The following is a 25,780-nucleotide window of genomic DNA, read 5'->3' as shown; positions in this document are numbered from 1 at the left end:
GGTATAGCCAGAAGCCACCTCTGGCTTGACATTGCCATTGCCTTCCTGATGCTGAATAGGGAGACCCCCAGGCCTGAAAGAGGTCATCCTGATCAGACCCCACTGCACCCTGTCCCATTTCTGCTTGCCTGTCACCAGAGATGGGGTGCTCACTACCACCCTGGCAGCTCTGACTGGGAAGAGTCACCCCCTATGGAGCTCTGATGGTCTCTCCCTACTCTGCTCCTAGCTCCAATGTGGGACCCATCAACATACTTCCATTCTACCTGCCTGGGACAGCCAACTGAGGAGTGGCCCATGAGACCTTGGTTCTGCCAGTAAGCCAAGGTCTGCCACTCATCTGTCACTCATGGAAGTGGGTGGGGAGAAGATTCTAGGGAACATTGCCCTAGAATGCCAGGGGCTTTGGAAGGCAGAACCCCTGGATTTGGGGGTGGAGCTCCCACTCACCTTACCACATTCTAGTGGGTGCGGTTAAAGAGCCTTTACCCATTAAGCAGAGGGATGGTTTTAAAGAGGCAGCTGAAGCGCAAAGAGATTAATGTTAAGAAACAAGCTACCAAGTGTGAGAACCAGGTCTGGACTCCAGAACCCATGGCCTCAACCACTGATTCAGTTTGGTAACCCCAACCACTGAAGCATCAGGCAGGGGTGGGTCTTGGAAAAGATGCTGGCTCTGGAGAGTCTTTAGGCAGAGGAAGCATGGAGAGCAGAGCACATGCAGACCTGTAGGGGTGGGGACAGTGAGTAATGCCCTTGGGCTGGGCATCCAGTGGGTATGGGGTGCCAAGGCTGGAGATGAGGTGGGCACCAGCCATGCAGGACTTCAGATGTGAGGGGAGGCTGTGGACTTGCCTTAAAGCTCGTGATAGGGTGGATGACTGGCTGATCAGACAGCGGTGGTAAAGGATGTCTACTTGAGATGCACTAGGTACCCAGTGCTGTTTACAGAATCTTTATGTACTTCCCTGTTGTAAAGCCCCAGTGAGGTGGTGATAGAGTGGGGATGGGGGGTTTGAGGCAAGGTCTCGGCCCTGAGACTTAGGGCAAGCCAGGGCCCAGTGTAAGGGTTGGTGTAGGGCAAGCAGGTCTAAGGGAAGTGTAGTGTCAGGAAGTTCAGTGGTCCCTGTCCCCCTGGCAGACAGCCCCATCCACCCATCCACGCCACAGCTGCCTGCCCTCAGCCCTCCCGGGTTACCTCAGAGTTCTGGAGAAGTGGTAGTTCCATGCCCACCCATGGACTATTTGGGCCTAACCAGTGCTTGGGAGCCCCTCTTGCCCAGCCCTGAGTGCCCTCAGGGCTGGTTGGGCATAGATTGGGTTTCCAACAGAGGTGACTATGAGACCCCCTCCTCCTAGGGACTAGCTTTCTGCCCTACCACAGGGCCTTAGCACCACTTTCCCCTGGGCCCCAGGGCCCTGGGGAGGAGTGTGTGGCTGCTCCTCATCTGCCTTCAGGTGAGGAGCGGGGTTGGGACCCTGGCCCAGTCAGGTTGAGGTGGGGACTGGGCTGGCCTTGCCCAGTGCTCCTGCCCAGAGCTGGAAAGGGAGGGAGGAGTAGCTGAGGCAGAGCCTCTGAGAGGAGTGTGGGAGTCCAAGCTCCACAGCCACCTCTCCCTGGCTCTGCACCCCTCTGCATGCAGCACTGCCACCGTGCTTTTGGGCCCCTGCCCTGCTCTGCCTCCTGGCCCCAGCCCCTGCAGGGACGCCACTACCTCCGATCACTGCAGCCTCAAGCCATGGGGCCCAGGTCAGAGGCGGATTGAGGCCTCCCAGGGAGAAGAGGTGAGAGCCACAGAGGCAGGACAGGCAGCTTACCCCTCCCCCCATCTGTGCTTAGAGACCCCCCACGCCCCCTGCAGAGCCCATGAAGGCTACCTTCACTGCCTTAGTCCTGAACCCAGCCCAGCTGGACCTGCTGGAAGTTTGCAGGACTGGACAGGCTGAGGGTGTGGTTCTAGGGACGGAACGAAGGAGCATGCAGAGTTTGAGGGGGGCCACCCAGGTGACAGCCGTGAGAAGGGTGGGAGGTTCCTGCTTAAGTACCAAAAGCCCAAGTCATAGAGGGCAGTGGGGCATGAGGTGGGCAGAGGCCTGGACAGAGGATGTGAATCACAGGTGGGGAGGAGCAGAGAGGCTGGAGAAGCAGGTCCTGGTTGGCCTAGGGGCCTGGAATGCCAGGCTTGGCATTTGAGCCTTCATCCTCAGGTCAGGGTGGGGGACATGGTCAAATTTGGGCTTTCAGGTGCTCAACAGAGCTGCAGTGGGCAAAAAGGACTCACATTTGGGGTGAGAGATGACTGTGGCTTGACTGGGGGTGGTTTGGGGGTAGAAGAGGGGAGGATGGTGTTGGGACAATTTTGAAGGTAGACAGGGATCTGTGGGGTCATGTGGTCAGGTTGGGCTGTCTGGCTGCCAACCATGAGTGGTCCTGGCCTAGAACAAAGGTCTGGCTTTCAGCATCCTCAAAGGTGCAGCTGAAGCTGTGGCAGTGGATGAGGCATCCCCTGTGGGGCCCCCCGCATTTCCCCATCTGCAGTGGGAAGAGTTCAGAAGAAATGGTCCAAGAGCCCTGGCCTGGTGTTTCAGGGTTGGGCATTTTGGTGTCCCTGCTGGTTGGTGGAGAGGAAAGGTGTGGACAGAGGTAGGTGAGCAGGGAGGCTGTCAGTGGCAGAGGGTAGGGAGGTCACCAAAGGAAACACAGACAAAAAGTTGCAGTGGTGTGGGCCTGCAGCTTGGTGGTCCCAGCCCCTCTGAGTTGCCTGGGCCTCAGATCTGTGACAAGATGCTTGAGAAAGGTGCCCGACCAAAGGGTGGAGGACTGCTCTGCCTAGGTTTCTTTTGGGCTTGGCCCAGTTTGCTGGGGTTTGGCCCCCTTCTCTGGGGCCCATTCAGTCCTGGCCTTGTGGTCTGGGACCTGAAGATGGCAAAAATTAGCCATCCATCCAAATGTAGTTCTGGAGGTCCTTGAATTGAGGTCCATGGCCCTGGGGAGCAGCCTCGGGCTCCTGGGTGCTGCCTGAGATGTGTCCCTTGCCCGTTCATCCTTCTCCAGTCTAGTCCCTGCTCTAGCTAGCCCTCTGCCCCTGGGAAAGAAAGTTGCCTTCTGGGCTCAACTGGGTGGGGTGGGAATTGCAGATGGGGCCAGCATGGAGGGAGGGAGGTGGGATGGAAGGAGGAGCTCAGGTCCAGGCTACCACCTACTCCATGCCCTGGGAGGGGCTTACAGGTTAGGGGAGATTGTGCCTAGGCTAGGACTTGCTCAGCTGTGTCCCTGGAGCAGAGACCAGCAGGGCCAGGTCAGGAGGCTAGGACTTGGGATGGGGGCAGGGCAAAGTTATGGGTGAGTCCTCCACATTGTCCCCTGGGCCTGAGGCCTTAGACCCACATCAGGAAGTGGTGGGTGCCCTGAATGAAGGGCACTCTAGCAGCCAGGATCAGAACCTGTTTCTAGATAGGCCTGCTCTGTCTCCAGGCTCCCTGACACCCTGCCTATAAAACTAGTCTCTGATCTACAAGCCCCACCCAGGGCAGTGTGACCCTGCCCCTTGGCACTCCTGGGCCCACCCCCAGTGCTGGACTGAGTCCCTCACAGCTTCTCTTGCTGGGCCCTGGGTGCCCCAGGCCCCCCCACATCCCTGCGGTCTGCCGGGAGGAAGCGGTCCCCCTCCCCCACCGTGACTTTGCGCTTCCTGCCCCTGCCGGGGCGGGAGGGGACATTTCCCGTTCACACCAAAGTTTCCCTTGTGGCGCCCAGACTCAGCCACTGCCCCTCTTGCCCATGGAACCAGCTCTGGGACCTGGGGTCCAGGTAACCAGCCTGGGTGGGTGGAGGCTCCCAGGGCAAGATAGGGCATTCTGCCTATACATGAGGGGGATGTGCAAGTCGGCCTGGCCGATGGTGCACGTGCATCCTGGGGTCCATAGTCAAGGAAAGTTTCCTGGATGTAGTGGCTGCTGAGCTGGGAGAAGGTGGCAAGCCAGAGCCTAGCCCAAGGCTTTGGGTCAGGGGTGGCTAGTGGGTGGGAGACCTTCAGCCCCAGCACCAGTGTGGGCCACACCACACCCCAGGAGTGTTAAGCCCCTCCCCTGGCTATGTTAGGCCTGCCTGAGTCCCCAAGGGTTAAGGAGGCGGGAGCAGAGACTAGGAGGCTGAGAAAAGCAGGTGAGGGGCCTGGGAGAGTGGTCAATACATATGGCAATCCTCTGATGCTGACCTTCCAACTTCCTGTCCTCCCTCCTCCTCCATCCATCCCTCACTCCCTTTCTCCACCCCCGCTGCTCTGCCTCCAATCCCTGTCCACCGCATGTCCACCTCCATTCACTCTCCACGACTGTCTACATTCCCTTGTCCCTCCCCTGTCCACTGCACCCCTTCTGCGCTCCCTCACTGTTCCTCTGTACTCGTTTGCCTGCAGAAGGACCTGGGCTACCTGCAGCAGTGGCTGACGGCCTTTGTGAGTGCCTTCGAGAAGAGCATCTCACTATCCTCTCTGGAGCCACGCAGGTGAGGCTGGAGCTACATGGAAAGCAGGGACAGGGTAGGGAGACTGAGGGGTCCTCGGCACCCCAGTGACCCCCCCCCTCCCTGCAGGCCAGAGGAGGCAGGTGCAGAGGTGCCACTGCTCCCGCTGGATGCACTGCATGTGTTGGCTGAGCAGCTGGACAAGGGGGACCTGGAGCAGGCCCTGCTGCTGCTCAAGCTCTTCATCATTCTCTGCAGGTGAGTCCCTGGTATCCTCCCCAGGGTGGGCGCATGGAACTGTGGGCCAGAGGCAGGGCTGGCCTATTGCTGTGACCTCTCCCATCATTCACTCCCCAGGAACCTGGAGAATGTAGAGGCAGGCTGGGGCCCGGTGCTGGTGCCCCGGGTGCTGGCATTGCTGACCCGCTTGGCAGCTGAGGTGAGGTGGGCTCCACCCTGGGGGGGCAGAAGTGGGTAGCCATGCCCCAACTAACCCCCCTCCACCCTCTCCGCCCACCTACAGCTGAAAGGACCCCCATCACCACAGGAGGGCCGTGGGCCTCAGCTGGAGAACGTTGCCCTGCATGCCCTCCTCCTCTGTGAAGGCCTCTTTGACCCCTACCAGACCTGGCGGCGCCAGCACAGCGGGTGAGAGCCAGCGCACAGGCAGAGGACCCAGAGGAGGCTGGGGAGAGGATGGGGGTGGCCGCTATGGCAAAGATGCCGAGGCGGGAGGGGGCCTTGCCGCAGGCTGGTGAGGGGAGGATGACCCAGGAGGGAAGTGCCTGGCCTCACCCCACCCCCACCCCCCAGGGAAGTCATCAGCTCCAAGGAGAAGAGCAAATACAAGTTCCCGCCAGCCACTTTGCCCTGTGAATTCAGCGACTTCTTCCGAGGTCAGGCCCCGCCCCTGCCTACTTGGCCCCACCTGGTCCCGCCCCTAAACCTGAGCCCCTTCCTGCAGTTCCCCATCCTATACGCTGGACAGGACCCGCTCAGTGGCGGCTGCCCGCAGGGCTGGGAGAACCACGGGAATTTCAGGGGGCCTCCAAAGGCGAGTAGGAGTTCAGGGGCAGAGAGGAGAGAAAGGGCACTTCTGGACAAAATGAATAATTTCTTTTCTGGGCTGGAGCGAAAGCTTCCCATCAGGTGAAGGGGTCGATTTCTCTTCCCCCTTCCCACCGACCTCCCGGGTCCCCCCAGCCACTTGTACCCCGCTCTGATCTGGACCATCTTAACACCGCCTGGTCCAATCCCTTTGTCCTGTAGCTTCCACCCTGCCTCCAGCCCTCCTTAAGATAATGTCCACACTAGGTGTCTCCACTTCCTGCTCCCTCAGTCCTGGAAGAGCTGACCTCCAGGGCATCTCTGGCCACCTGTTCTCTCTGGGGACACTCTTCTCCTTGGTGCCCTCTTTCCTCTCACTGGAGGGAGACTGGCCAGGACTTTAGATAGGCTGGGGGTGGGATGCTGCCTGGATGAGGGTAGACCGGGCTTGGGAAGGCATGGCCTATTGGGATAGAGAGTATCTCAGTGTCTCTGGGATGCCCCATGGAGCTGCAGGCCTGGGTCTGGATTTGGGGCAGCCGTTCTAAGAGGGGAGACACCCCTGGGGAGCTGTCTGCCTCCGTTCGCCCACAATCTGAGTACTCTGCTTAAAACACACTGGATTTTGTGCCTGCTACTGTAAATCCCTTGATGGTGGCCTGACACCCTCAGGATCAAATCCTGTTCCTCCCCACAGCCTTCCTTCCCAGCCCCACTCACTCTCTGCTCCCCAGCCATGGTCCTGTCCTCTCACTCCTAGAATGTAGCTAGTTATCCATCCCACCTCTGGGTCTTTGCCATGCTCTTTCCTCTCCCTTCACAGGCCAGCTGCATGCTCAGGCCTCACCTCCAAAGCCCTGTCCCCTGGGAGGCCTCCCACCCCATCCCACCTGAATCAAGCCAGCCTTGCTCTTGCTCCCCACCCCAACACCCATGTGACCCACGGCTGGTCCTTTCTGCTCTCTGGGTTTCAGTCTGGCCTGGCATCCTGGCCAGCTTTGCTGGAGCAGGGCCACGTGGGCCTCCCACATAAGAAGCTGTGAAAGCCCCTAGAAGTCCCCAGCGGGGTGGTGGGTGGGGGTGGGGGGCATCCGTATGGTAGATATAGCAGGGTCCCCAGAGCAGGTCACGGGAAGCTCCAACCGTCACAGGGCAGAGGGACCAGGAGATTTGCATCTGAGAAACTAAACCCTGGGTTGCCATGGGGAAGCAGGGTGGGGGATGTGTGCTCACTCTGGGGTCCGCAGTCCTGAGGAGTGAGGATCTGGGGACCTGGCTAGGCTCTCAGGGTAGGGCCACGTCCCTTTCAAGCTCCCCAAAGAAGAGCTGTGTCTTCCTCAGACCCCTAGCATAGAGCTATGACATTTAGACCCCTAGCTCAGAACCAGGTCTTCTCCCTCAGATTGGGCCTCCCAGCCACATTCCTTGGCCCAGCACCCCACCCCTACCCCATGGCACACACCTCTGTGTAGTCTCCTGGATCCACAGCCCTGCAAGCTTGGTGACATTGTCCTGTCCTGCCCACCCTACACTATCCAGAGAGCTTGCAGGATGCAGATCGCTTGCCTCCCAAGCTGCTGTTGCGTCTCATCCACCTCTTTGGTGCCGTCCTTGCAGGAGGGAAGGTAGGCTGGGAGGAGCCTGTGGCCCAGAGGGTGGACATCTCAGGGCCTCTCTCCTGGGTGAGCCCTTTGTCCATTGCCCATCTCTGCCCACACCTGCAGGAAAATGGGCAGATGGCTGTGAGTGCTGGCTCTGTGCAGGGCCTGTTGGGTGTGGTGCGGGGCTGGGGCCATGGGCCAGCCCAGGACCCCCGCCTAGTGCCACTGGCACTGAAGGCACTGGTGGGTGCAGTACACATCCTGCATGCCAGCCGCACACCGCCCCGTGGACCAGAGCTCCGAGCCCTGCTTGAGGGCTACTTCCGCGTCCTTAATGCCGACTGGCCAGCTGGACCTAGCTCTGGACCTGAAGAGGGCCTCATCACCCTAAGGGTCAGCATGCTCGGTGGGTATGGGCTCCCAGGCTCTTGGGGAGGTGGCACTAACAGGGGAAGGCCAAAGTGAAAATGGAAAGGCTGGGCTGGGCAGCATGGGGAAGAAGGTTTAATGCTGACCAGAGGTGTTGCAGGGAGGAGATTGGGCGGGGCTGACCCTTGACCTCTCCACAGATGCCATCCCCATGATGCTGGCATGTGAAGACCGGCCAGTGCTGCAGGCCACCTTCCTCAGCAACAATTGCTTTGAACACCTTACTCGCCTCATCCAGAACAGTAAGGTGGGTGGGGCCCAGGCTGGGGGTGGAGAACCTGGAACCCAGAGGCTGGGGGAACCACCTGTGGGTGCCAAGATGCTGCTGAGTAAACTTGGGCTGGGCTGGGCTAAGGGCTCATGGCTGGTGGGATGGCCTGTAGTTCAGTGGGAGGTTCTGGGGCTCAGGATGGCTCTGTACCCCACAGGAGGGGTGTGTTGTAGAAGGAGGGGAGCTGTCGTGGCCCCTTGTTTCCCCATACCCCAGTCCCAAGTCCAAGGGCAGGAGGGCTCAGCTGTTTTGGATGCAGTACCTACTCCTGCCCACTTATCCACCCCTGACTCTGTCGCTCTGAGCAGAGTATGGGCGGCTCAGCTCCCCTACTCTTCCCCTAGTGCCTGGTGGGGCACTCGGCCTGGGGCTCAGGGTGCATCCTTCTCTCTGGGGCAGAGCCCTGGCAGCTGCTCCAGGTCCTGCTCTAACCCTGCCCCTCCCCCGTCTTCCTCCTCTTCTCTCTCCTCTGCCTCCTCTACCTTGTGCCCTCCCCCTTCCCCACAGCTGTACCTGCAGGCCCGGGCGCCCCCTGAGGGGGACAGTGACCTGGCTACCCGGTTACTGACCGAGCCCGATGTCCAGAAGGTACCACCCTGGGGCTGAGGCTCAGGCACCTACCTCCCTGGGCACCCATCCCTTGGGGCTCCCTCTTTGAGCCCTTCTTGCACTATGCAGGAGATATCAGCAGATATGTGTAAGGCCTGGTGTGGCCCAGTCATGGGGCTGGGTCCTCCATGCTATCTCACCCACCTTCCAGATCCCCATCCTAGGGAATGGGGCAGGAGTGATCTGTGCCCTGCCTGCTATTAGTACTGGGAGCTGGGGTTTGGCTGTGTCAAGCTGGCAGGAACCTTCGAAACTCAACCACCCACCCAACCCCATTTCAGAGAAGGGGAAACAGAAGCCCAGATACTCAGGGATTTGGCTGTAGTCACTCACTGGAGGGCCCCCACACGGGGCCACTTCTTTCCATGGATCCTTGGACCTGCCCTAAGCAGGTCACTGGGAGTCCCCCATCCCCTCATCCCTTCATGATGTGCTCCCTGCCTCACCTTGCATGGGGGCTGTAGGAGGCGGCAGGGTGTCATTTAGGGGCTCCGCATGGGGCACCCTCTCTCTGGTGGCTCAATACCTGGGCTCCAACCCCCAGAGCCCATCTGGCTTTGTCTTCATGAGGCAGCCGCATGTGTCTATTGCACTTGGCTATTTTCTGAGAGCCTGCATGTCCGTTCGTCTACAAGGCAGGCAAGGCAGGTGAGACCCCTAGTTTTTACAGATGAGGAAACTGAGGCCTGGAGAGAGGAAGAAGGTTGCCTGAGGTCACTTGGGGAGTCAGGCAGAGCTGAGATCTAGGGTCCCATGGAGCCAAAATATGGCCTAGTACCTGCTGACAAACTCTCCAAGCCCTCCTGACCCCTCAACCCCTCAGGGTGGGGCTGGGCAAGTGAGCAGCATGCCTCTGGCTATCAGGTTCAGCCAGGGTGAGCCTCAGTGTCCCCAGCTGGATCTAGGGGCAAGGGGCAGGGTCGGTCTCAAAGGTCTCGAAGGTTCTTCTGGTTCTAACATTCTTTGATTGATTGTCCCTAAATTCCCCAACCCTTTGTCAATCATCATGGGTGATGGGGCACTCGCTGGCCTGCCTGCATGTGTGTGTCTAGCTTGGGTGGGGACTGAGGCCCATAAGTCCACCAGACAGTCGGGGGCAGAGGAGTGTGGCAAGAGGGTCCACTATTGATCTGTCCCAGTGAGGCCCTTCCCAGCCTTGGTTTCTTCCCTGGCCTCTTTGTCAGAGTGGGTCTTGTCAAGCTGCTCAGAGAGGGCCCTAGAAGGTCAGGGTGAGGGTCACAGCAATTCAGTCAAGGAGTAGAGGGCCTGGTGTCCAGACAGGTTTGCCACCCTCCTGGGACCCCCAGCCAGATCGGCTGCCTGTCTTGGGGCACCTGCTTCTGGCCCTGCACCCCTTTTACTGCAGGGTGCTGCCAGCTGCAACACCCTGGCACCTGCCTCTCCTGACTACCCCTCCCCACCCCAAGGTACTGGACCAGGACACAGATGCCATTGCAGTCCACGTTGTCAGGGTGCTGACCTGCATCATGAGCAGCTCCCCCTCGGCCAAGGTCAGGACACTGTAGTCTGGCTTCAGTAGGGTGTGGAGTGGGAGTTAAATTGACCACATGTCCCCAAAACTGGCCTGGTTGGTGGCTGTTAGAGCAAGTGAGCTGGGGAGGCGACCATCCTGTCCTCTGGGGTGCAGCTCAGCCCACTGGGCGGGCATAGTCTTCAGTCAGTCCTGGGAGCTGGATATCCTGGGTCAGGGCAGAATGGGGGAAGGATACTTGAGGGTTGACCACCGCCTGTAGCCTTCTGAGGTGACCCACAGCCCCACATTCCTCCACAGCCCCCTGCCCCTGCTAGCCCTGTGACCCAGAGGCAGAGCCAGGCGAGGGAGCCCTGAAAGATGATGCCTCCTCCAGGGTTTCCGTGGGGTGTGAATTTGCCCTGGGGCCCACATACATGCTCACTTCTTCACCACACGACCTTGCACAGGAGGTGTTTAAGGAGCGCATTGGCTACCCTCACCTACACGAGGTTCTGCAGAGCCACGGTCCCCCCACCCATCGGCTGTTACAAGAGCTGCTCAACATGGTGAGGGCAGGGGCTTGGGGTCAGGGTCCCAAGGGCAGCCCAGACTTGGGTCAGGGCTACCATAGGGGGTGAGCTGTCCACCTTGGGGGACTTTGTTGACTGTGACCGGTACGTAGTGTGACCCATGGCCTGACCATGTGTCAGTGTCACTGAGGTGAGGATGCTGGGTTGTATGGGGCCCTGGAAGCTGGTGTACACTAGCAAGCACCAGGATCATCTTGGAAACATGCAGTTGGGGTTTAGGCCAACCCAGACCAAAGGCCAAGGTTTGGGGGGTTAACGGTGCTGCACGACTGTTGTTAGTAGTGCCGGTCATCCATGCACCTCTAACTTTCCTGGGCCTCAGACACAACTTGTGAGCAGGATGGTGTAGCGCATGTTGCTTTCTCATGCTCTAGGCAAGTAAACTGAGACTGGAAGTCCTGCTGTTGGCAGGGTGGCCTGTTCCATGCTAGTTGCCTGGAACTGTCACATTCTCTCCACCCACAGGCCGTGGAGGGTGACCACAGCATATGTCCACCACCACCAATCCGCAATGAGCAGCCGGTGCTGATGCTGATGCAGTGGCTGCCAGCACTGCCCACAGCTGAGCTGCGGCTCTTCTTAGCACAACGCCTCTGGTGGCTCTGTGACAGCTGCCCTGCCAGCCGTGCCACGTGTGTGCAGGCAGGTCTGGTGGGTTGCCTGTTGGAGACGCTCAGCACAGGGGTAGCGCTGGGGGCCCGCTGCCAGGAGCAGCTGCTGGCACTACTGCAAGCATTGGGCCGTGTGTCACTAAGGCCCTTGGAGCTGCGTCATCTGCTGCGCCCCGCACCAGGGCTGGACTCAGGGCCCAATGGAGCTGAGGCCGAGAATGCCCGACATGCAGGCGCCATCATTCGTGCATTATCAGGCATGGCCCGACACCATGGCCCTGCACGAGCCCTACGCTACTTTGACCTCACTCCCAGCATGGCGGGTATTATGGTACCCCCTGTGCAGCGATGGCCAGGACCTGGCTTCACCTTCCATGCCTGGCTCTGTCTGCACCCCACGGCTATAGCCCCTGCCCCAGCCCCCACTCGGCCACCCCAGCGAAAGCAGCTGTACAGGTGGGTGACTGCTAGGGACTAGGGCACAGTGCCAGGGTGAGCAGGAGGACCAGCAGGCATAACTGGCTTGGCCTGTTCCCAGCTTCTTCACCAGCAGTGGCTCAGGTTTTGAGGCCTTCTTCACGGCAGCCGGGACCCTGGTGGTAGCTGTGTGCACCCGGAAGGAGTACTTGACCATGAGCTTGCCTGAAGTGTCCTTTGTCGACTCTGTCTGGGTGAGCCTCCATCCTCATATGGCCCAGGGGGGTGGAGGGGACACCAAGTCCCAAAATACGGCCTGATGTTGTAGCTTCTATTCTAGCACTGTGTGGCCATCGTCCATGTGCCTGGACGCCGACCCTTCAGCCAGAACCTGGTCCATGTCTACAAAGATGGACATCTGGTCAAGACGGCACCCCTTCGCTGCCCCTCCCTCAGTGAGGTGTGCCAGGCAGGGTTTGGGGAGGTCTTGGGTAGCTGGGGGGACTTGGACAGGGTGGGGCCTGCAGCCTCTGTACCCCCCTACTCCCAGAGGCCTCATACTTCAGCCTCTGGGGTCTTTGCAGCCGTGGGGTCACTGTGAGGAAGTGGTTATAGGTGGAACCCCAGGCTTTGCTGTGACCTGACCACTCCCCCAACCCTGGCCCCACAGCCTTTCTCCTCCTGCTGTATCGGCTCTGCTGGGCACCGCACAACGACCACCACCACGGGGTTGCCTGCGCCACCAGTCCCCGCTGCCCTGGCTCACACTCACCCCTCCCTCACCCGCTCCCAGTCAGTCCCAGTCACCACAGGGCTTGGCTGGGGGTCCGGGCTGGTGGCCCCCCTGCAGGAGGGCAGCATCAGCTCCACCCTTGCAGGTACACAGGACACTCGGTGGGGCAGCCCCACGTCCCTGGAGGGCGAGCTGGGGGCCGTGGCCATCTTCCATGAAGCCTTGCAGGCAGCGGCCCTGCGGGTCCTGTGCAACCTGGGTATGCAGCACTGTCCACCCTGCCCTGCCCCAGCCCCTACCCCATTGTCCCCAGAGCCAGGTGGTTGGGACTTATAAAGTCCCTAGGCCAGAAACTAGGGGTCCAAGGGGAAGGAGGGGGTCTGTTCTCTGATCAGGCAGAGAAGAGGCAGGCTCTGGATGGGGTTTGGCCAGAAGCCCAGGTGGGTCTGAAGCCCCCTGCCCACCCTCCAGGGCCCAATGAGACGGCACCCTTCAAGCCCGAGGGTGATCTGCATGACCTTGGCACCAAGCTGCTCCTCCATTACTCACCTCAGGTATTTGGGGGTGGGGGTGGGCAGTTGGCTCAACCCTGCTACCGCCCCCTGGCTCCCACACTCTGCTGCCCCCTCCAACTGACCTTTGCTGCCTGCTCACCCCGTGTTCCCAGGCCTGCAAGAACAATATCTGTCTGGACCTGTCCCCTGGCCATGGGCTGGATGGCCGCCTGACGGGCCACAGAGTGGAGACCTGGGACGTGAAGGTGTGTGTGCACGTGTGGGCATTGTGTGCAGGAAGTGTGAGCATGGGCACATGTGTGTACAGAGCGGGCTGGGGAGTGGCAGTGTACCCTGGGAGGCCTTTAGGAGACCCCCTCAAGAGAGCAAAACTTCCCTGAACCCAGGTTCCCAGACTGGAGGGCCTGCTGGGGTGGAGTGGGGCAGGAAGCAGCTGGGAGCTGCCCTCTCACAGCTGGCCCTCCTACCCCCAGGATGTAGTGAACTGTGTGGGAGGCATGGGTGCCCTGCTGCCCCTGCTGGAGCGAGTGGCTGCACAGCCCCAAGACGCTGAGGCAGGTCCAGCTGAAACACATGACCTTGTGGGGCTGGAACTGACCTCTGGCCACAACACCCAAGGCCTACTTCTCCCACTGGGCAAGTCCTCAGGTAAGTGTCTCTGGTGCCTGGGGTGGTGGGGGAGGAAATCTTAGCATGACAGTGGGGCTGGAGTGCTTGAGGTCTCTGTGACCACTGGCAGGCAGGCCCTTGACATACCTCTATCCCCTTGCTGGTGGCCGGTAGAGGAGCGAATGGAGAGGAACGCTGTGGCTGCCTTTCTGCTGATGCTGCGGAACTTCCTGCAGGGCCATGCTGTGAACCAGGAGAGCCTGGTGCAGTGCCAAGGGCCTGCCATCATCGGGGCCCTCCTGCGCAAGGTGGGGCAGGAGGGGAGGGGCTGCTCTGTCTGACCAAAGGGACCAGGTGGGGGGATCAAGAAGGGGAACCTGATGGCATCAGTCAGGGAGAGCCTCCTGGGAGAGGTGGTATTTGAGTGGGGCCTTGAAAGGCTGGGCAGGGTTTAGCTGAGAGGGTCTGGGGGAAGCACCAGCACAGGCTGGAGCAGGGGACCTATGGAGCAGGCTGGGGAGCTTGCACTTCAGAGACAGCAGAGAGCCACCAGAGGGTTTTGAGCCAGCAGGAGGCTTGTGTCCATCTGCCTGTGCAGAGCAGGGTGGAAGCTGGGAGGTGTAAGAGCAGGCAGCAGGGCCTGAAGTCTCACCCCAGCTCCTCCTACCCCAGGTCCCCAGCTGGGCCATGGACATGAATGTGCTCATGTCCACTCAGATGCTGATGGAGCAGGTGGCAGCTGAGGGCAGTGGGTCCCTCCTCTACCTGCTCTACCAGCATTTGCTCTTCAACTTTCACCTCTGGACCCTCAGTGACTTTGCTGTGCGCCTTGGTAGGTATGGGGACTTGGGTGAGGGGACACTGCCAGGCAGGGTGGTGGTGGAGGTTCTGGGTGATCTGAGGGGACATATCTGCCCTGGGGCATCTGGGGGAACATGACCCTCCCCTGGGAGGGTCTGGCAGGGGCATGGCCCTGTCCTGGAGGATCAGAAGGGGTCCAGTTCAGCCTGGTGGCCTGAGCCCTGATGCCCACCCAGGCCACATCCAGTACGTGTCTAGCATAGTCCGTGAGCATAGACAGAAGCTGCGGAAGAAATATGGGGTCCAGTTCATCCTTGATGCCCTGCGCACCCACTACAGGTAAGGCTGATGGGGGCAGATGGGCAGCGGGGTTGACACAGCTGCCTCTGGCCTCGGGGATGGGGTTCAGTCCTAGCTCACTTGCCCACTCTCCCTTTCTCTCCCCTGCTGCGTTCTCCTGTGTGGCCCTGTGTTCTCCTGGTCCCTGGTGGGTGTGTCTGCTGGGACTGGCCCAGCCCACAGCGGGAGCGCCCCCTAGCGGCCGACGACCTGCGCACGGTGCAGACTTCACTCCTGGGCCTGGCACGGGAGTTCCTGGCACGGAGCTCCTCTACTGATGACATGCAGGTTGTGCTGAGCTTTCTGGCAGCTGCAGGTGATGATGGCCAGGTAGGCTGGAGGTTGGTGAGGATGAGGGGTGGAGTGTGGGCCACATTCGGCTGGGGGGCACCCAGTGTGAGACTTTGTATCCCCAGGTGGTGGGCACACTGGACCTGCTGCTGGCACTGCTGCAGGCCTCATCAGTACAGGAGTCTTTGGCTCTCTTCCTGCTGGAGCTGGGGAACCTTGAGGTGCTGTTGGCATTGCTGGTGCGACCAAGCTCACTGCCCCTGCTGCCCGACCGAGTCTGCAAGGTATACCCAGCACCCTCCTACTCTGGCACCCCATTCACTGTGGTTCCTGCCTGAGGTTCAGAGAGGTTTAGCAGGCCTTGGGCTAGCAGGTGAAGCTGCCTTTACAGGCCTCTCTTGGAGCCACACACCTGTGCAGTGACTTCCCTCCTTCGGTAACTCCTTCATGATGACACTGTCCACTGTGTCCCACACAGATCCTCCGCAGACTGCAGCAGAATGAGCGCTTACCTGAGCGGAGCCGCCAGCGGCTCCGGCTGCGGGAGTGTGGTCTCCAGGGTCTCATCGCCTGCCTGCCAGAGGGGGCCGTTTCCCCCCAGCTCTGTCAGGGCCTCTACAAGCTGTTCCTGGGGGCAGGTACAACCTGACTGGGAAGAGGCAGGCCAGGTGGAGGGGTGACATGGACCCAGGAAACAGGGCAGGTGGGAATACAGAAGGTATTGGTACAGGGGCCAAAGCTGAACAAGGAGGGTTATGCAGCCCCCCTGCTGGGGTCAGTCCCTCAGGCCCTCTCTGGCCATCCTCCTAGATTGCCTGAACCTCTCAGATCTGTTGGCTGTGGTGCAGCTGTCCCTCCAGGCTGACCTCAGCGTCCGCCTAGACATTTGTCGCCAGGTGAGTGTGGGAGGTGAAAGCTTTTGGGGGGGTTCCCTGAGGACTTCACTTTGTCTGCCTGTGATGAGGGTCTCTGGATGCCTCCCTGATAAGGCCCCAGGAGGAGGGTCTGGGGACAGCCTGTCAGATGAGTCTCTCACTTGCTGTGCCCTGGCCCGGCAGCTCTTCCACCTCATCTACGGACAGCCAGAGATAGTGCGGCTGCTGGCCCGACAGGCTGGCTGGCAGGACGTGCTGACCCGGCTGTATGTGCTGGAGGCTGCTACGGCCGGCAGTCCCCTTCCCTCTCCCCCAGAGCCACCCGCCTCCCCGGAGCCAGCCTTATTCAAGCCACCCACTGAGTCACCTGAGCCTTCGGATGTCTTCCTGCCCTCAGAGGCCCCCTGCCCCGACCCTGACCCCTTTTACCATGCGCTCTCCCCATTCTGTGCACCCTTTGACCTGGGCTTGGAACGGGCCAGCGTGGGCTCAGGCAACACTGCTGGCGGTGGCAGCAGCAGTGGGACTCTTACTCCAGCCAGCCAGCCTGGCACACCTTCCCCACTGGATGGGCCCCGGCCCTTCCCTGCTGCCCGTGGCCGCCACAGCTCCAGTCTCTCCAATGTGCTGGAGGACGGCAGCCTTCCAGAGCCCACCATCAGTGGAGATGACACCTCCAATACCAGCAACCCTCAGGTGAGGGGGGCCCACCCTCTGCCACTGCCCGGCACTAAAGGAGGACACATGTGGGACACGAGGCAGGCAGGGTAGCCTTTCCCAAGGTGTGGCCCTGTCTGACATCAGGGCTGCAGCTGCCATGTGGGTGCTGCCCGCTTGTAGCTCTCATCTGCAGTTATGTTCCCAGTGGGGTCCTGGAACAGGGCAGGTCATGCTGAGCCAGAGTGGGGGTCCCAGCTAGGCTTTGGAAGGCCCCTAAAAGAGCCTGTAGGGCAGAGACTTTATGGGGCCTTTGAACAGCAGAGCTCTCAGGCCCTGCCTTATGCTCCTGGTTTAGGGATGGGCCTCTGCTTATTCTGTGACATTCTTCCAGAGAATTCCAAGACAGTCCTTGAAGCCTGTCAGGACTGTGGGGTAATTTGTGAATCACCTCACCTCCTCTTAGGAGTCACTGAAACCCCAGGATTCTCCCTGGAATTCGAGGCAGTGGCTGAGGCCCCTACGCCATTCTTTCAGGCCCGTAGCACCTGGCTAGGTGTTGACTGAATGCTCTGCCTCCTGCTGCCCCTACTAGTGGTGGGCAGGTGGTGCTGAATGGAGATAGTGTGGGGTCAGCCTGATTCCCTCTCTCCCCATCCCACACCCTGCACCACCCATCTGTGCCCACAGCAAACCTCTGAGGAGGAACTGTGCAACCTGCTCACCAACGTGCTGTTCTCGGTGACATGGCGGGGTGTGGAAGGCAGTGATGAAGCTGCTTGGCGGGAACGTGGCCAGGTCTTCTCGGTGCTCACCCAGCTGGGGGCCTCTGCCACACTTGTACGCCCACCAGACTGCATCAAGCGCAGGTGAGGAGGCACCTTGGGAGGGTGAGGGGCCTGGGGGTAAGGAAGGCAGTCAGGTAGACGCTTGGGTCCTCACCCATCCCTAGCCTCCTGGAGATGATGCTGGAGTCAGCTCTGACCGACATCAAAGAGGCGTCCCTTGGGGTCCTGGCCAGCCTCACCCAGCAGGCACTTTGGCTGCTGCGCCTGCTACAGGACTTCCTGTGCGCCGAGGGCCATGGTAACCAAGAGCTGTGGAGTGAGAAGGTGCGACAGCTCAGAGGGGTGTCAGTCAAGTCAGCATGCATGTTCATGTGAGCCTGCAGGCCTCTGGTCTGGGAGGTAGATGAGTACACATGTGCAGTCGTGGGTGCATCGGTACAGGTGTCTGTGAGTGTGGACTTGTCTGTTTGTGCACCCCTCCCTGGCCCCTAGCCCAAACCTTACCTTGCTCCCTCCGCTGGGGCTCCTGGCCTCATCTGGTGATGGCTGCTGGGAATATGTTGTATGGCAGCTCTTTGAAGGTGTGTGCAGCCTGCTCGATCGCCTGGGAGCCTGGCCGCACCTGGCCAACGGCACAGCAGATCTCCGAGAGATGGCTCAGATCGGCCTGCGCCTCGTGCTTGGCTACATCGTGCTGGAGGACCCACAGGTGAGCACAGGGTAGGTGGGGGTGAGGGGCCATGGCAGGTGTAGGGAGCTCTGAGGGTGGCTGGGTGTCACCTACAGCCCCCTTCCGCCCACAGCTGCACGCCCAGGCCTATGTGAAGCTGCATTCCCTGCTGCAGACTGCCGTGCCCATGCGCCGTGAGGAGGCCTGCTATGTGCTCTCTAAGCTGGAGGCGGTGCTCGCGCGGGCGCTGAACACCTCCCCCTCTGAGCCTGCCACCGAGGACAAGAAGTCCCCAGCTGCAGCCGCTGCAGCTGCAGAGCGCTGCTCATGGCTGGTGCCGCTGGTGCGCACACTGCTGGACCGTGCCTATGGGCCACTCGGGCTGCAGTGGGGTCTGCCTTCCCTGCCACCCACCAACGGCAGCCCCACCTTCTTCGAGGACTTCCAGGCCTTTTGTGTCACACCCGAATGGCGTCACTTCATTGATAAGCAGGTGCCTAGAAGTGAGGGCATGGGAAGAGAAGTGGGGGCTAGGGGCCCACGTCGAACACTGGTCTCTCCCTGCCCCATGCTCCAGGTGCAGCCCACCATGTCGCAGTTCGAAATGGACACCTACGCTAAGAGCCACGACCTCATGTCGGGCTTCTGGAACGCCTGCTATGATATGCTCATGAGCAGTGGGCAGCGGCGCCAGCGGGAGCGGGCACATAGTCGTCGGGCCTTCCAGGTATGCGGCCTGGCATGGGGGACCTGGAGCTGCTCCACACACGTGTCCAGAGGACAGCTGACAGAACAGGACAGGAAGCAGCCAGTGGGACTCACCCATTCCTCCGCTCCCCACTCCCCACCTCGCAGGAGCTGGTGCTGGAACCTGCGCAGCGGCGGGTGCGCCTGGAAGGGCTGCGCTATGCGGCAGCACTGAAGCAGCAGGCGGCGCAGCACTCGACGGCCCTGCTGCACTGGGGGGCGCTGTGGCGGCAGCTGTCCAGCCCCTGCGGAGCCTGGGCCTTGAGGTGGGCGGGCTAGGGGCAGAGTCAGAGTCGGGCGGGGCTTGGGAGAGGGGCGGGAGGGACCTGGAGGGCCAGTCTACCTTTGGGGTGAGGCCTGGGAGGAATGGGGAGGTCTACAGACTTCTACCCTGCATCCATGATCACCACCGGGGACTTATCTGCAGGGACCCGCCCACCCCCCGCTGGAAGGTATCCAGTGCGGAGACATACTCGCGCATGCGTCTGAAGCTGGTGCCCAACCACCACTTCAACCCTCATCTGGAAGCCAGCGCCCTACGGGACAACCTGGGTGAGAGGGTGTGCTGAGCTGGGTCCACTTAACCTCATCTGCCCTGTCCTGCCTAGCTCTGGCTGAGCACCCTTGCGCCTATTGCAGGTGAGGCCCCCCTGACACCCACCCAGGAGGCCTCGCTGCCTCTAGCGATGACCAAAGAGGCCAAAGTCAGCACCCTCCCCGAAGAGCTGCAGGAGGACGAGCTGGGCGAGGAGGAGTTGGCTGCGCTGGAGACGGCGTGAGTTGGGGTGGGGGAGAGCCAACTGCGGATGGTGGGCACGGGTCTGCTACTGCATGTGGATGCCTGCTGTGGGACTGACTCCTGAGTCCATTTCCTGTCCTGCTTGTGGGACTAAAGGCCCTGAAGGGACTGTCCAAAATCAGGTGGGGGTGTTGAGAAGAGCTGTCTAACAGGATAGATGGTTGCTCTTTCATGGCTGGGCACCCCAGAACAGGACTGAGAAACACAAACCAGACCAGGCTGGGGACGCACAGGGGTGGGCAGGGTCTGAGCAAGAGAAGGCCAGGGACAGGAGTTGGTGTCCTGGCAAGACATTCAGACGCCCAGGTTTAGGGGTGGGTTCTGGGGCCAGGCTGGACTCCGGGCAGCTCCCCCCTCTCCTCTGGAAGGCATGAATGATGTACTTGATGACTTGATGGCACTTTGGATAGTGTGGGCCTTGGGTTTGTTGAGAAGGGGGTCCCAGAGCCTAGAGCCTAAAGTGGGTACTGGCTCCCAGGATGGAGGCGGCAGAACTGGATGAGCAGCATGAGAAGCTGGTGCTGTCAGCTGAGTGCCAGCTGGTCACAGTGGTGGCTGTGGTCCCAGGGCTGCTGGAGGTCACCACACAGCATGTGTACTTCTACGATGGCAGCGCCGAGCGTGTGGAAACCGAGGAGGGTATGTTCTGATGGAGCTGGGTGGAGGGACGGCAGGGGATAACAGGGGTCTGGTGGGGCTGGGGCAAGTGACTCCTACACCTGCTTTCCATTCCCGCAGGCATTGGCCATGACTTTCGGCGCCCACTGGCCCAGCTGCGTGAGGTCCACCTTCGGCGTTTCAACCTGCGCCGTTCAGCACTTGAGCTCTTCTTCATTGATCAGGCCAACTACTTCCTCAACTTCCCAAGCAAGGTTGGCGGGGCCACAGCCTCGTCTCCTTCCCAGGCCCCCAGGCCCCAACCCTGCCCCATCCCATCCCACACCCAGGTACGGAACCAGGTGTACTCATGGCTCCTGCGCCTGCGACCCCCTACCCAGGGCTACCTAAGCAGCCGCTCCCCCCAGGAGATGCTGCGCGCTTCAGGCCTTACCCAGGTGAGAGCCCTGGAGTGTGAGGGGTGGGTAAGGTCAGGGCCCTGCGGGTGGGAGGAATACTGGACAGTCCAGCTGACTCACCTCTTGCCCCTGCCCCCTAGAAATGGGTACAGCGTGAGATATCCAACTTCGAGTACTTGATGCAACTCAACACCATTGCGGGCCGGACCTACAATGACTTGTCTCAATACCCTGTGGTGAGCGCCTGCTCTGCACCTCCACCCCTGCTCCTCTGGTCTGCCGGCCCTGGTTCATCCAGGTGTAGGCACTGACAGTGGGCTGAGTCCTGAGCTTGGTCCTGGGTGGGTGTTGCGTGAGACCTAGCCTCTGTTCCCTGCCACCGCCCAACACACACCCAGCCTCACTCTCCTCCCTCCTGGCCTCTGTTCTCCCCAAAGGGAATCCTGTCCCAGACAGTCCGTTCTGCTCCCTTGCAGCCCCTCTAAGTGGTATGCCCCCATCTGTAGGCTCTGCCCATCTTCCCGAGGGTGAGGGCAATGTGGGCAGGTAGGCCATCAGGACACTCATGCAGCTCCTGCCCGGGTGGGCGGCCAGTTCCCCTGGGTCCTACAGGACTACGTGTCCCCAACCCTGGACCTCAGCAACCCGGCCGTCTTCCGGGACCTCTCCAAGCCCATCGGTGTGGTGAACCCCAAGCATGCCCAGCTCGTGAGGGAGAAGTGAGCACATGGGCAAGGCCGGGTTCGGGGGTTGGGATGGCCAATGGGAGGGCTTCTGCTGACTCCCCCTTAACTGTGGCTCCAGGTATGAGAGCTTCGAGGACCCAGCAGGCACCATTGATAAGTTCCACTATGGCACCCACTATTCCAATGCAGCAGGCGTGATGCACTACCTCATCCGCATGGAACCCTTCACCTCCCTGCACGTCCAGCTGCAGAGTGGCCGGTGCGGCCCACAGGGTGGTGGGCAGATGGTAGGGGGTGGAGATGAGGGGAAGAGGCAGGCCCTCTAGGCATCCTGGGCCCTCTGGCTCCCTTCTTTCCCCCAGCCACACCTTCTCCCTCTCTGTCCCCAGTCTCCCCACCTCACTTTGGCTTGTGCCCCGCCCCTAGTTTTGACTGCTCTGACCGGCAGTTCCACTCGGTGGCGGCAGCCTGGCAGGCCCGCCTCGAGAGCCCGGCTGATGTGAAGGAGCTCATCCCAGAGTTCTTCTACTTCCCCGACTTTCTGGAGAACCAGAACGGTAGGAGCTGGCATGGGGGTGGAGAGCACGGGCTGGGGGTGGCCAGGGAGCAGGTGAAGATGGCACGAGACAGCTGACCCAGTGCTCTGTGCCAGGCTTTGACCTGGGCTGCCTCCAGCTGACCAATGAGAAGGTGGGTGACGTGGTGCTGCCCCCGTGGGCCAGCTCTCCGGAGGACTTCATCCAGCAGCATCGCCGGGCTCTGGTGAGATGAGCACATACAGACAGGCGGGCAACCAGGGTTGAGGGTCGGGGTGGAGCTCATCGGTCCCTGGAGTGACTGCCCCCTCTCCACCCGCAGGAGTCGGAGTATGTCTCCTCCCACCTCCATGAGTGGATCGACCTCATCTTTGGCTATAAGCAGCGGGGGCCGGCTGCGGAGGAGGCCCTCAATGTCTTCTATTATTGCACTTATGAGGGTGAGCCGTGCCCCCGGACTCAAGGGGCCGGGGCGCAGATGAGGAAGGGTGAATGCAGAGGGCACAGAGGGAATCCTGACTGCTCTGCCTGCCTGCCCAGGGGCTGTGGACCTGGATCATGTGGCAGATGAGCGGGAACGGAAGGCTCTGGAGGGCATTATCAGCAACTTTGGGCAGACTCCCTGTCAGCTGCTGAAGGTAAGGCCAGCTTTTGGAGGATAGTGGTCAGGGATGCCCACGCCACAGTGCTGACCGGCCACTTACCCACAGGAGCCACATCCAGCTCGGCTCTCAGCTGAGGAAGCAGCCCAACGTCTTGCACGTCTAGACACTAACTCACCTAGCATCTTCCAGCACCTGGACCAGCTCAAGGCCTTCTTTGCTGAGGTTAGAGGAGGCCAGGCCTCAACTTCCTACTCTGTGAAATGGGTTTAACTCCACTGTCCTCTAGGGGCAGATGGAAACCTAAATCAGTCACTGATATTAAGACATCTTGGAAAAAGAGGTAAACAGAGGCGTATGGGAGTGGGGGTGGGGTACCTTCTTCTCGAGGGCCAAGACAAGGTGTCCACTCACCTAACCATCTTTGAAAGCCTTAGGGAGGCCAGAAGGGAGGGAATCTGGCCTTGGATATTCTCCTTCACCTTCCTGCCTACATCCCAGAATGCCACCAGGCCTGACATTGTTAGGCTTTCCTCTCTTCCTGCCAGGAGGCTGGGGGGACATGGAGTGATTGGGCGGGAGGACCAAGGTTGAGACCAAGCTTCAGATTCTGGAAGGATCTTCATTGTCCATCCTGGCTTTTCACTCACTTTCTGAGATGCCCTTCTGAAGGCCCACTGGTCTTTTATGCCTGTCTCTCAGAGTGAGCTCTGCCTCTATGACACCTAGCCTGTGACCCCTGGGGGCTGAGGGCAAAGGAAGGAGTGGTGCCCCAGGGAGGAGGTAGTGTAGTGGGGGCCCCTGATGGCCACTTGGGCACAGCCAGCCCTGCACCCTACCCTGCAGGTCATCAGTGATGGCGTGCCCCTGGTGCTGGCCCTGGTTCCCCACCGGCAGCCCCACTCCTTCATCACCCAGGGCTCCCCAGATCTGTTGGTAAGTGTACTGGGCAGGGCCCCATCCAAGCTCCACCCCATCTCTGACTCTACCTCAAACCCACCTCTGCCCTGTCTTGCCCACAGGTGACCGTGAGTGCCAGTGGGCTGCTGGGTACCCATACCTGGTTGCCCTATGACCGTAACATAAGCAACTACTTCAGCTTCAGCAAAGACCCCACCATGGGCAACCCCAAGTAGGACAGAGGGCTGTGGGCAGGGGTGGGCTATAAATACCCTGCACCCTGAGTTGTCTCCCCAACCAATCAGAATGCAGGCCAGCTGCAGAGTCTGGCCAAGGTCTCTGAGGGCCTGAGTCTCCTATGTGGCCTGGCCTCACTTGTCATCCCCCTCACTGGGTCAGGATGCAGCGACTGCTAAGTGGCCCGTGGGTACCAGGCAGTGGTGTGAGTGGGCAAGCCCTGGCAGTGGCCCCCGACGGAAAGCTGCTATTCAGCGGTGGCCATTGGGATGGCAGCCTGCGAGTGACTGCACTGCCCCGGGGCAAACTGTTGAACCAGCTCAGCCGCCACCTTGGTATGAGCAGCCTTCGAGCTGGGGGTGGTGCAGGTGGGGGCAGGGCTCCGAGGCTGGCCACAGAGGGTGTGACTACTCTGTTCTGCTTGTACCCTCCCCTCCCCATACAGATGTAGTGACCTGCCTTGCACTGGACACCTGTGGCATCTACCTCATCTCAGGCTCCCGGGACACCACGTGCATGGTGTGGCGACTCCTGCAGCAGGTGTGCTGGGTGGACAGCCCCATGGGGCCCCCACAGTCCAGACCTGCAGCACATCGGCCACTTAGTGGGCCTCCAGTCCTGCCCTTCTCTCTTCCCCTTCCCTCTGCTTCCAAGAGCAAGTCTGGGGCTCCATGACCCTCCAGCTCTCTGGTACTGGACAAGGCCTTCACTTTCCTGAGCCTTAGCATTTTCACTCAGGGGCCAGGGTAGTGGGATGCTCCCAGTCCTGAGCCAGCCCTGGCTCCCCACAGGGTGGTCTCTCTGTGGGGCTGGCATCAAAGCCCGTGCAGGTCTTATACGGGCATGAGGCTGCAGTGAGCTGCGTGGCCATCAGCACTGAACTCGATATGGCTGTGTCTGGATCCGAGGTGTGTACATGCCTGTGCCCAGGGGAGGCTGAGTTTGCTGGGCACTGCCCCTGGAGCCCAGAGACCTGTGCCCAGCACCCTAAGCTGCCTTCCTGCAGGATGGAACTGTGATCATCCACACTGTACGCCATGGCCAGTTTGTGGCAGCACTACGGCCCCCGGGGGCCTCGTTGCCTGGACCTGTGTCCTACCTGGTGCTGGGGTCTGAGGGCCAGATTGTGGTACAGAGCTCGGCACGGGAGCGTCTTGGGGCTCAGGTATGGGAAAGGGGTGCCCAGCCAAGAGAGGGATGGTTGGGATTCTGTTCTTGCTGACACCGTCTTCTTCTTCCAGGTCACTTACTCCTTGCACCTGTATTCAGTGAATGGGAGGTTGCGGGCTTCACTGCCCCTGGTAGAGCAGCCCACAGCCCTGGCAGTGACAGAGGACTTTGTTCTACTGGGCACTGCCCAGTGTGCCCTGCATATCCTCCACCTGAATAAGTGAGCCCCACTATTTATGGGTTCATGTCCTCTCAGGGGGGTGGTCATTGGCAGAGGATACTATGAGGTACATCCCCTTGTCTGTGGGCACATTCTTCAAGGCCTGTCACCTGTCCCCCCATCCCTCTTGCCCTGGGCCTCCCCTTAGCCACACACTTGTGGGAGATCCCTTCATGTGTCAGGGTTTCGAGTGAGCCATCCTTCAAATGAAGGCAGAGAGGGTATAGGGGAGAATGAAGAGACATGTCTGCTGGATGCAAAGCTCCCTTGCAGCTGCGAGTCTGTGTATCTCCCCTCCCTCCAGACTGCTCCCAGCTGCACCTCCCCTGCCCATGAAGGTGCCCATCCGCAGCGTGGCTGTGACCAAGGAGCGCAGCCACGTGCTCGTGGGCCTGGAGGACGGCAAGCTTATCGTGGTGGGCGCGGGGCAGCCCTCTGAGGTGAGGATAAGGGCGGGGCGGGCCTCGAAGCGGGCGGGGAGCGACGGTCCTGGCTGACCTCACCCCGTTCCTACTCCCACCAGGTGCGCAGCAGCCAGTTCGCGCGGAAGCTGTGGCGGTCCTCGCGGCGCATCTCCCAGGTGTCCTCTGGGGAGACGGAGTACAACCCGGGAGAGGCGCGCTGACAGCCTGCCCGCCCGCAGCCGACCCCGCCCACGGAAGGCGGGAACCCAGAGGAGGAGGCGACGCCGCGGCCGGGCCAGAACTCAGGGGGTGGGCGGGGACCCACCCCCGCCCAGCTCAGGGATTGGTGGGTGGTGTCGCTCCGGGAGGTCCCGCCCCTCGCCGGCAGAGGGGCCCCGGAGTCCCAGCACTGGCCTCGGCGGCCGCTCAGCACTTTTTGCACAGCCTGGGGTGGGGAGTCCAGGCTCCCAAGTCCCCTGTCTCGGCGGAGCAGAGGGGTCGGAATGTGGCCTTAATCCCTAAGGCGGCCCCCGCGCTCCCTTTCTCGGCAATAAACCTGGCCTCGTTTTGTAGCTGCTCCGCCTCTGAGTCTGCGTGCGCGCGGCATCTCAGCCTGCCCCGGCCGCCGTCCCGGGCGCGCGTTCCCCTGGCCCGTGCCCCACTCCCGGGCG

General features: G+C 60.8%; 1 protein-coding gene across 4 annotated transcripts in view; it reads left to right on the top strand.

Annotated features, from left to right (window-relative positions):
* NBEAL2 (neurobeachin like 2) overlaps positions 1 to 25,681 on the top strand; it is a 29,782-nt gene extending 4,101 nt beyond the window's left edge. Inside the window, exons 1-54 of one of the 4 annotated variants that reach the window (XM_046684352.1) lie at positions 3,765 to 3,811; positions 4,419 to 4,507; positions 4,595 to 4,723; positions 4,823 to 4,904; positions 4,989 to 5,113; positions 5,279 to 5,361; positions 7,052 to 7,137; positions 7,237 to 7,519; positions 7,683 to 7,789; positions 8,321 to 8,401; positions 9,850 to 9,933; positions 10,364 to 10,462; positions 10,952 to 11,553; positions 11,636 to 11,768; positions 11,855 to 11,974; positions 12,185 to 12,506; positions 12,719 to 12,801; positions 12,915 to 13,007; positions 13,236 to 13,410; positions 13,546 to 13,679; positions 14,044 to 14,203; positions 14,409 to 14,511; positions 14,688 to 14,841; positions 14,928 to 15,086; positions 15,281 to 15,440; positions 15,613 to 15,698; positions 15,861 to 16,373; positions 17,025 to 17,203; positions 17,287 to 17,446; positions 17,694 to 17,831; positions 17,926 to 18,285; positions 18,370 to 18,519; positions 18,648 to 18,805; positions 18,967 to 19,091; positions 19,179 to 19,314; positions 19,817 to 19,977; positions 20,077 to 20,393; positions 20,495 to 20,590; positions 20,949 to 21,073; positions 21,159 to 21,299; positions 21,467 to 21,597; positions 21,693 to 21,802; positions 21,899 to 22,016; positions 22,117 to 22,214; positions 22,287 to 22,403; positions 23,025 to 23,114; positions 23,201 to 23,310; positions 23,478 to 23,650; positions 23,761 to 23,855; positions 24,107 to 24,223; positions 24,322 to 24,480; positions 24,557 to 24,705; positions 25,010 to 25,145; positions 25,229 to 25,681. In XM_046684352.1, coding sequence (XP_046540308.1) covers positions 3,782 to 3,811; positions 4,419 to 4,507; positions 4,595 to 4,723; positions 4,823 to 4,904; positions 4,989 to 5,113; positions 5,279 to 5,361; positions 7,052 to 7,137; positions 7,237 to 7,519; positions 7,683 to 7,789; positions 8,321 to 8,401; positions 9,850 to 9,933; positions 10,364 to 10,462; positions 10,952 to 11,553; positions 11,636 to 11,768; positions 11,855 to 11,974; positions 12,185 to 12,506; positions 12,719 to 12,801; positions 12,915 to 13,007; positions 13,236 to 13,410; positions 13,546 to 13,679; positions 14,044 to 14,203; positions 14,409 to 14,511; positions 14,688 to 14,841; positions 14,928 to 15,086; positions 15,281 to 15,440; positions 15,613 to 15,698; positions 15,861 to 16,373; positions 17,025 to 17,203; positions 17,287 to 17,446; positions 17,694 to 17,831; positions 17,926 to 18,285; positions 18,370 to 18,519; positions 18,648 to 18,805; positions 18,967 to 19,091; positions 19,179 to 19,314; positions 19,817 to 19,977; positions 20,077 to 20,393; positions 20,495 to 20,590; positions 20,949 to 21,073; positions 21,159 to 21,299; positions 21,467 to 21,597; positions 21,693 to 21,802; positions 21,899 to 22,016; positions 22,117 to 22,214; positions 22,287 to 22,403; positions 23,025 to 23,114; positions 23,201 to 23,310; positions 23,478 to 23,650; positions 23,761 to 23,855; positions 24,107 to 24,223; positions 24,322 to 24,480; positions 24,557 to 24,705; positions 25,010 to 25,145; positions 25,229 to 25,330 — 8,226 coding nt within the window. In that variant the 5' untranslated portion in view covers positions 3,765 to 3,781 and the 3' untranslated portion in view covers positions 25,331 to 25,681. Of the gene's footprint in view, positions 1 to 3,764; positions 3,812 to 4,418; positions 4,508 to 4,594; positions 4,724 to 4,822; positions 4,905 to 4,988; positions 5,114 to 5,278; positions 5,362 to 7,051; positions 7,138 to 7,236; positions 7,520 to 7,682; positions 7,790 to 8,320; positions 8,402 to 9,849; positions 9,934 to 10,363; positions 10,463 to 10,951; positions 11,554 to 11,635; positions 11,769 to 11,854; positions 11,975 to 12,184; positions 12,507 to 12,718; positions 12,802 to 12,914; positions 13,008 to 13,235; positions 13,411 to 13,545; positions 13,680 to 14,043; positions 14,204 to 14,408; positions 14,512 to 14,687; positions 14,842 to 14,927; positions 15,087 to 15,280; positions 15,441 to 15,612; positions 15,699 to 15,860; positions 16,374 to 17,024; positions 17,204 to 17,286; positions 17,447 to 17,693; positions 17,832 to 17,925; positions 18,286 to 18,369; positions 18,520 to 18,647; positions 18,806 to 18,966; positions 19,092 to 19,178; positions 19,315 to 19,816; positions 19,978 to 20,076; positions 20,394 to 20,494; positions 20,591 to 20,948; positions 21,074 to 21,158; positions 21,300 to 21,466; positions 21,598 to 21,692; positions 21,803 to 21,898; positions 22,017 to 22,116; positions 22,215 to 22,286; positions 22,404 to 23,024; positions 23,115 to 23,200; positions 23,311 to 23,477; positions 23,651 to 23,760; positions 23,856 to 24,106; positions 24,224 to 24,321; positions 24,481 to 24,556; positions 24,706 to 25,009; positions 25,146 to 25,228 lie in introns of those variants that run through there. The other 3 variants (XM_046684343.1, XM_046684368.1, XM_046684360.1) reach the window with 3 other exon arrangements.
* The last annotated feature ends 99 nt before the right edge of the window (positions 25,682 to 25,780 follow it).

Source organism: Equus quagga, chromosome 1, assembly GCF_021613505.1.
Source record: "Equus quagga isolate Etosha38 chromosome 1, UCLA_HA_Equagga_1.0, whole genome shotgun sequence".
Taxonomy (NCBI): Eukaryota; Metazoa; Chordata; class Mammalia; order Perissodactyla; family Equidae; genus Equus; species Equus quagga.
The sequence above is the reverse complement of the archived record's forward strand: the minus strand, read 5'-3'. Positions and strand labels throughout refer to the sequence as shown.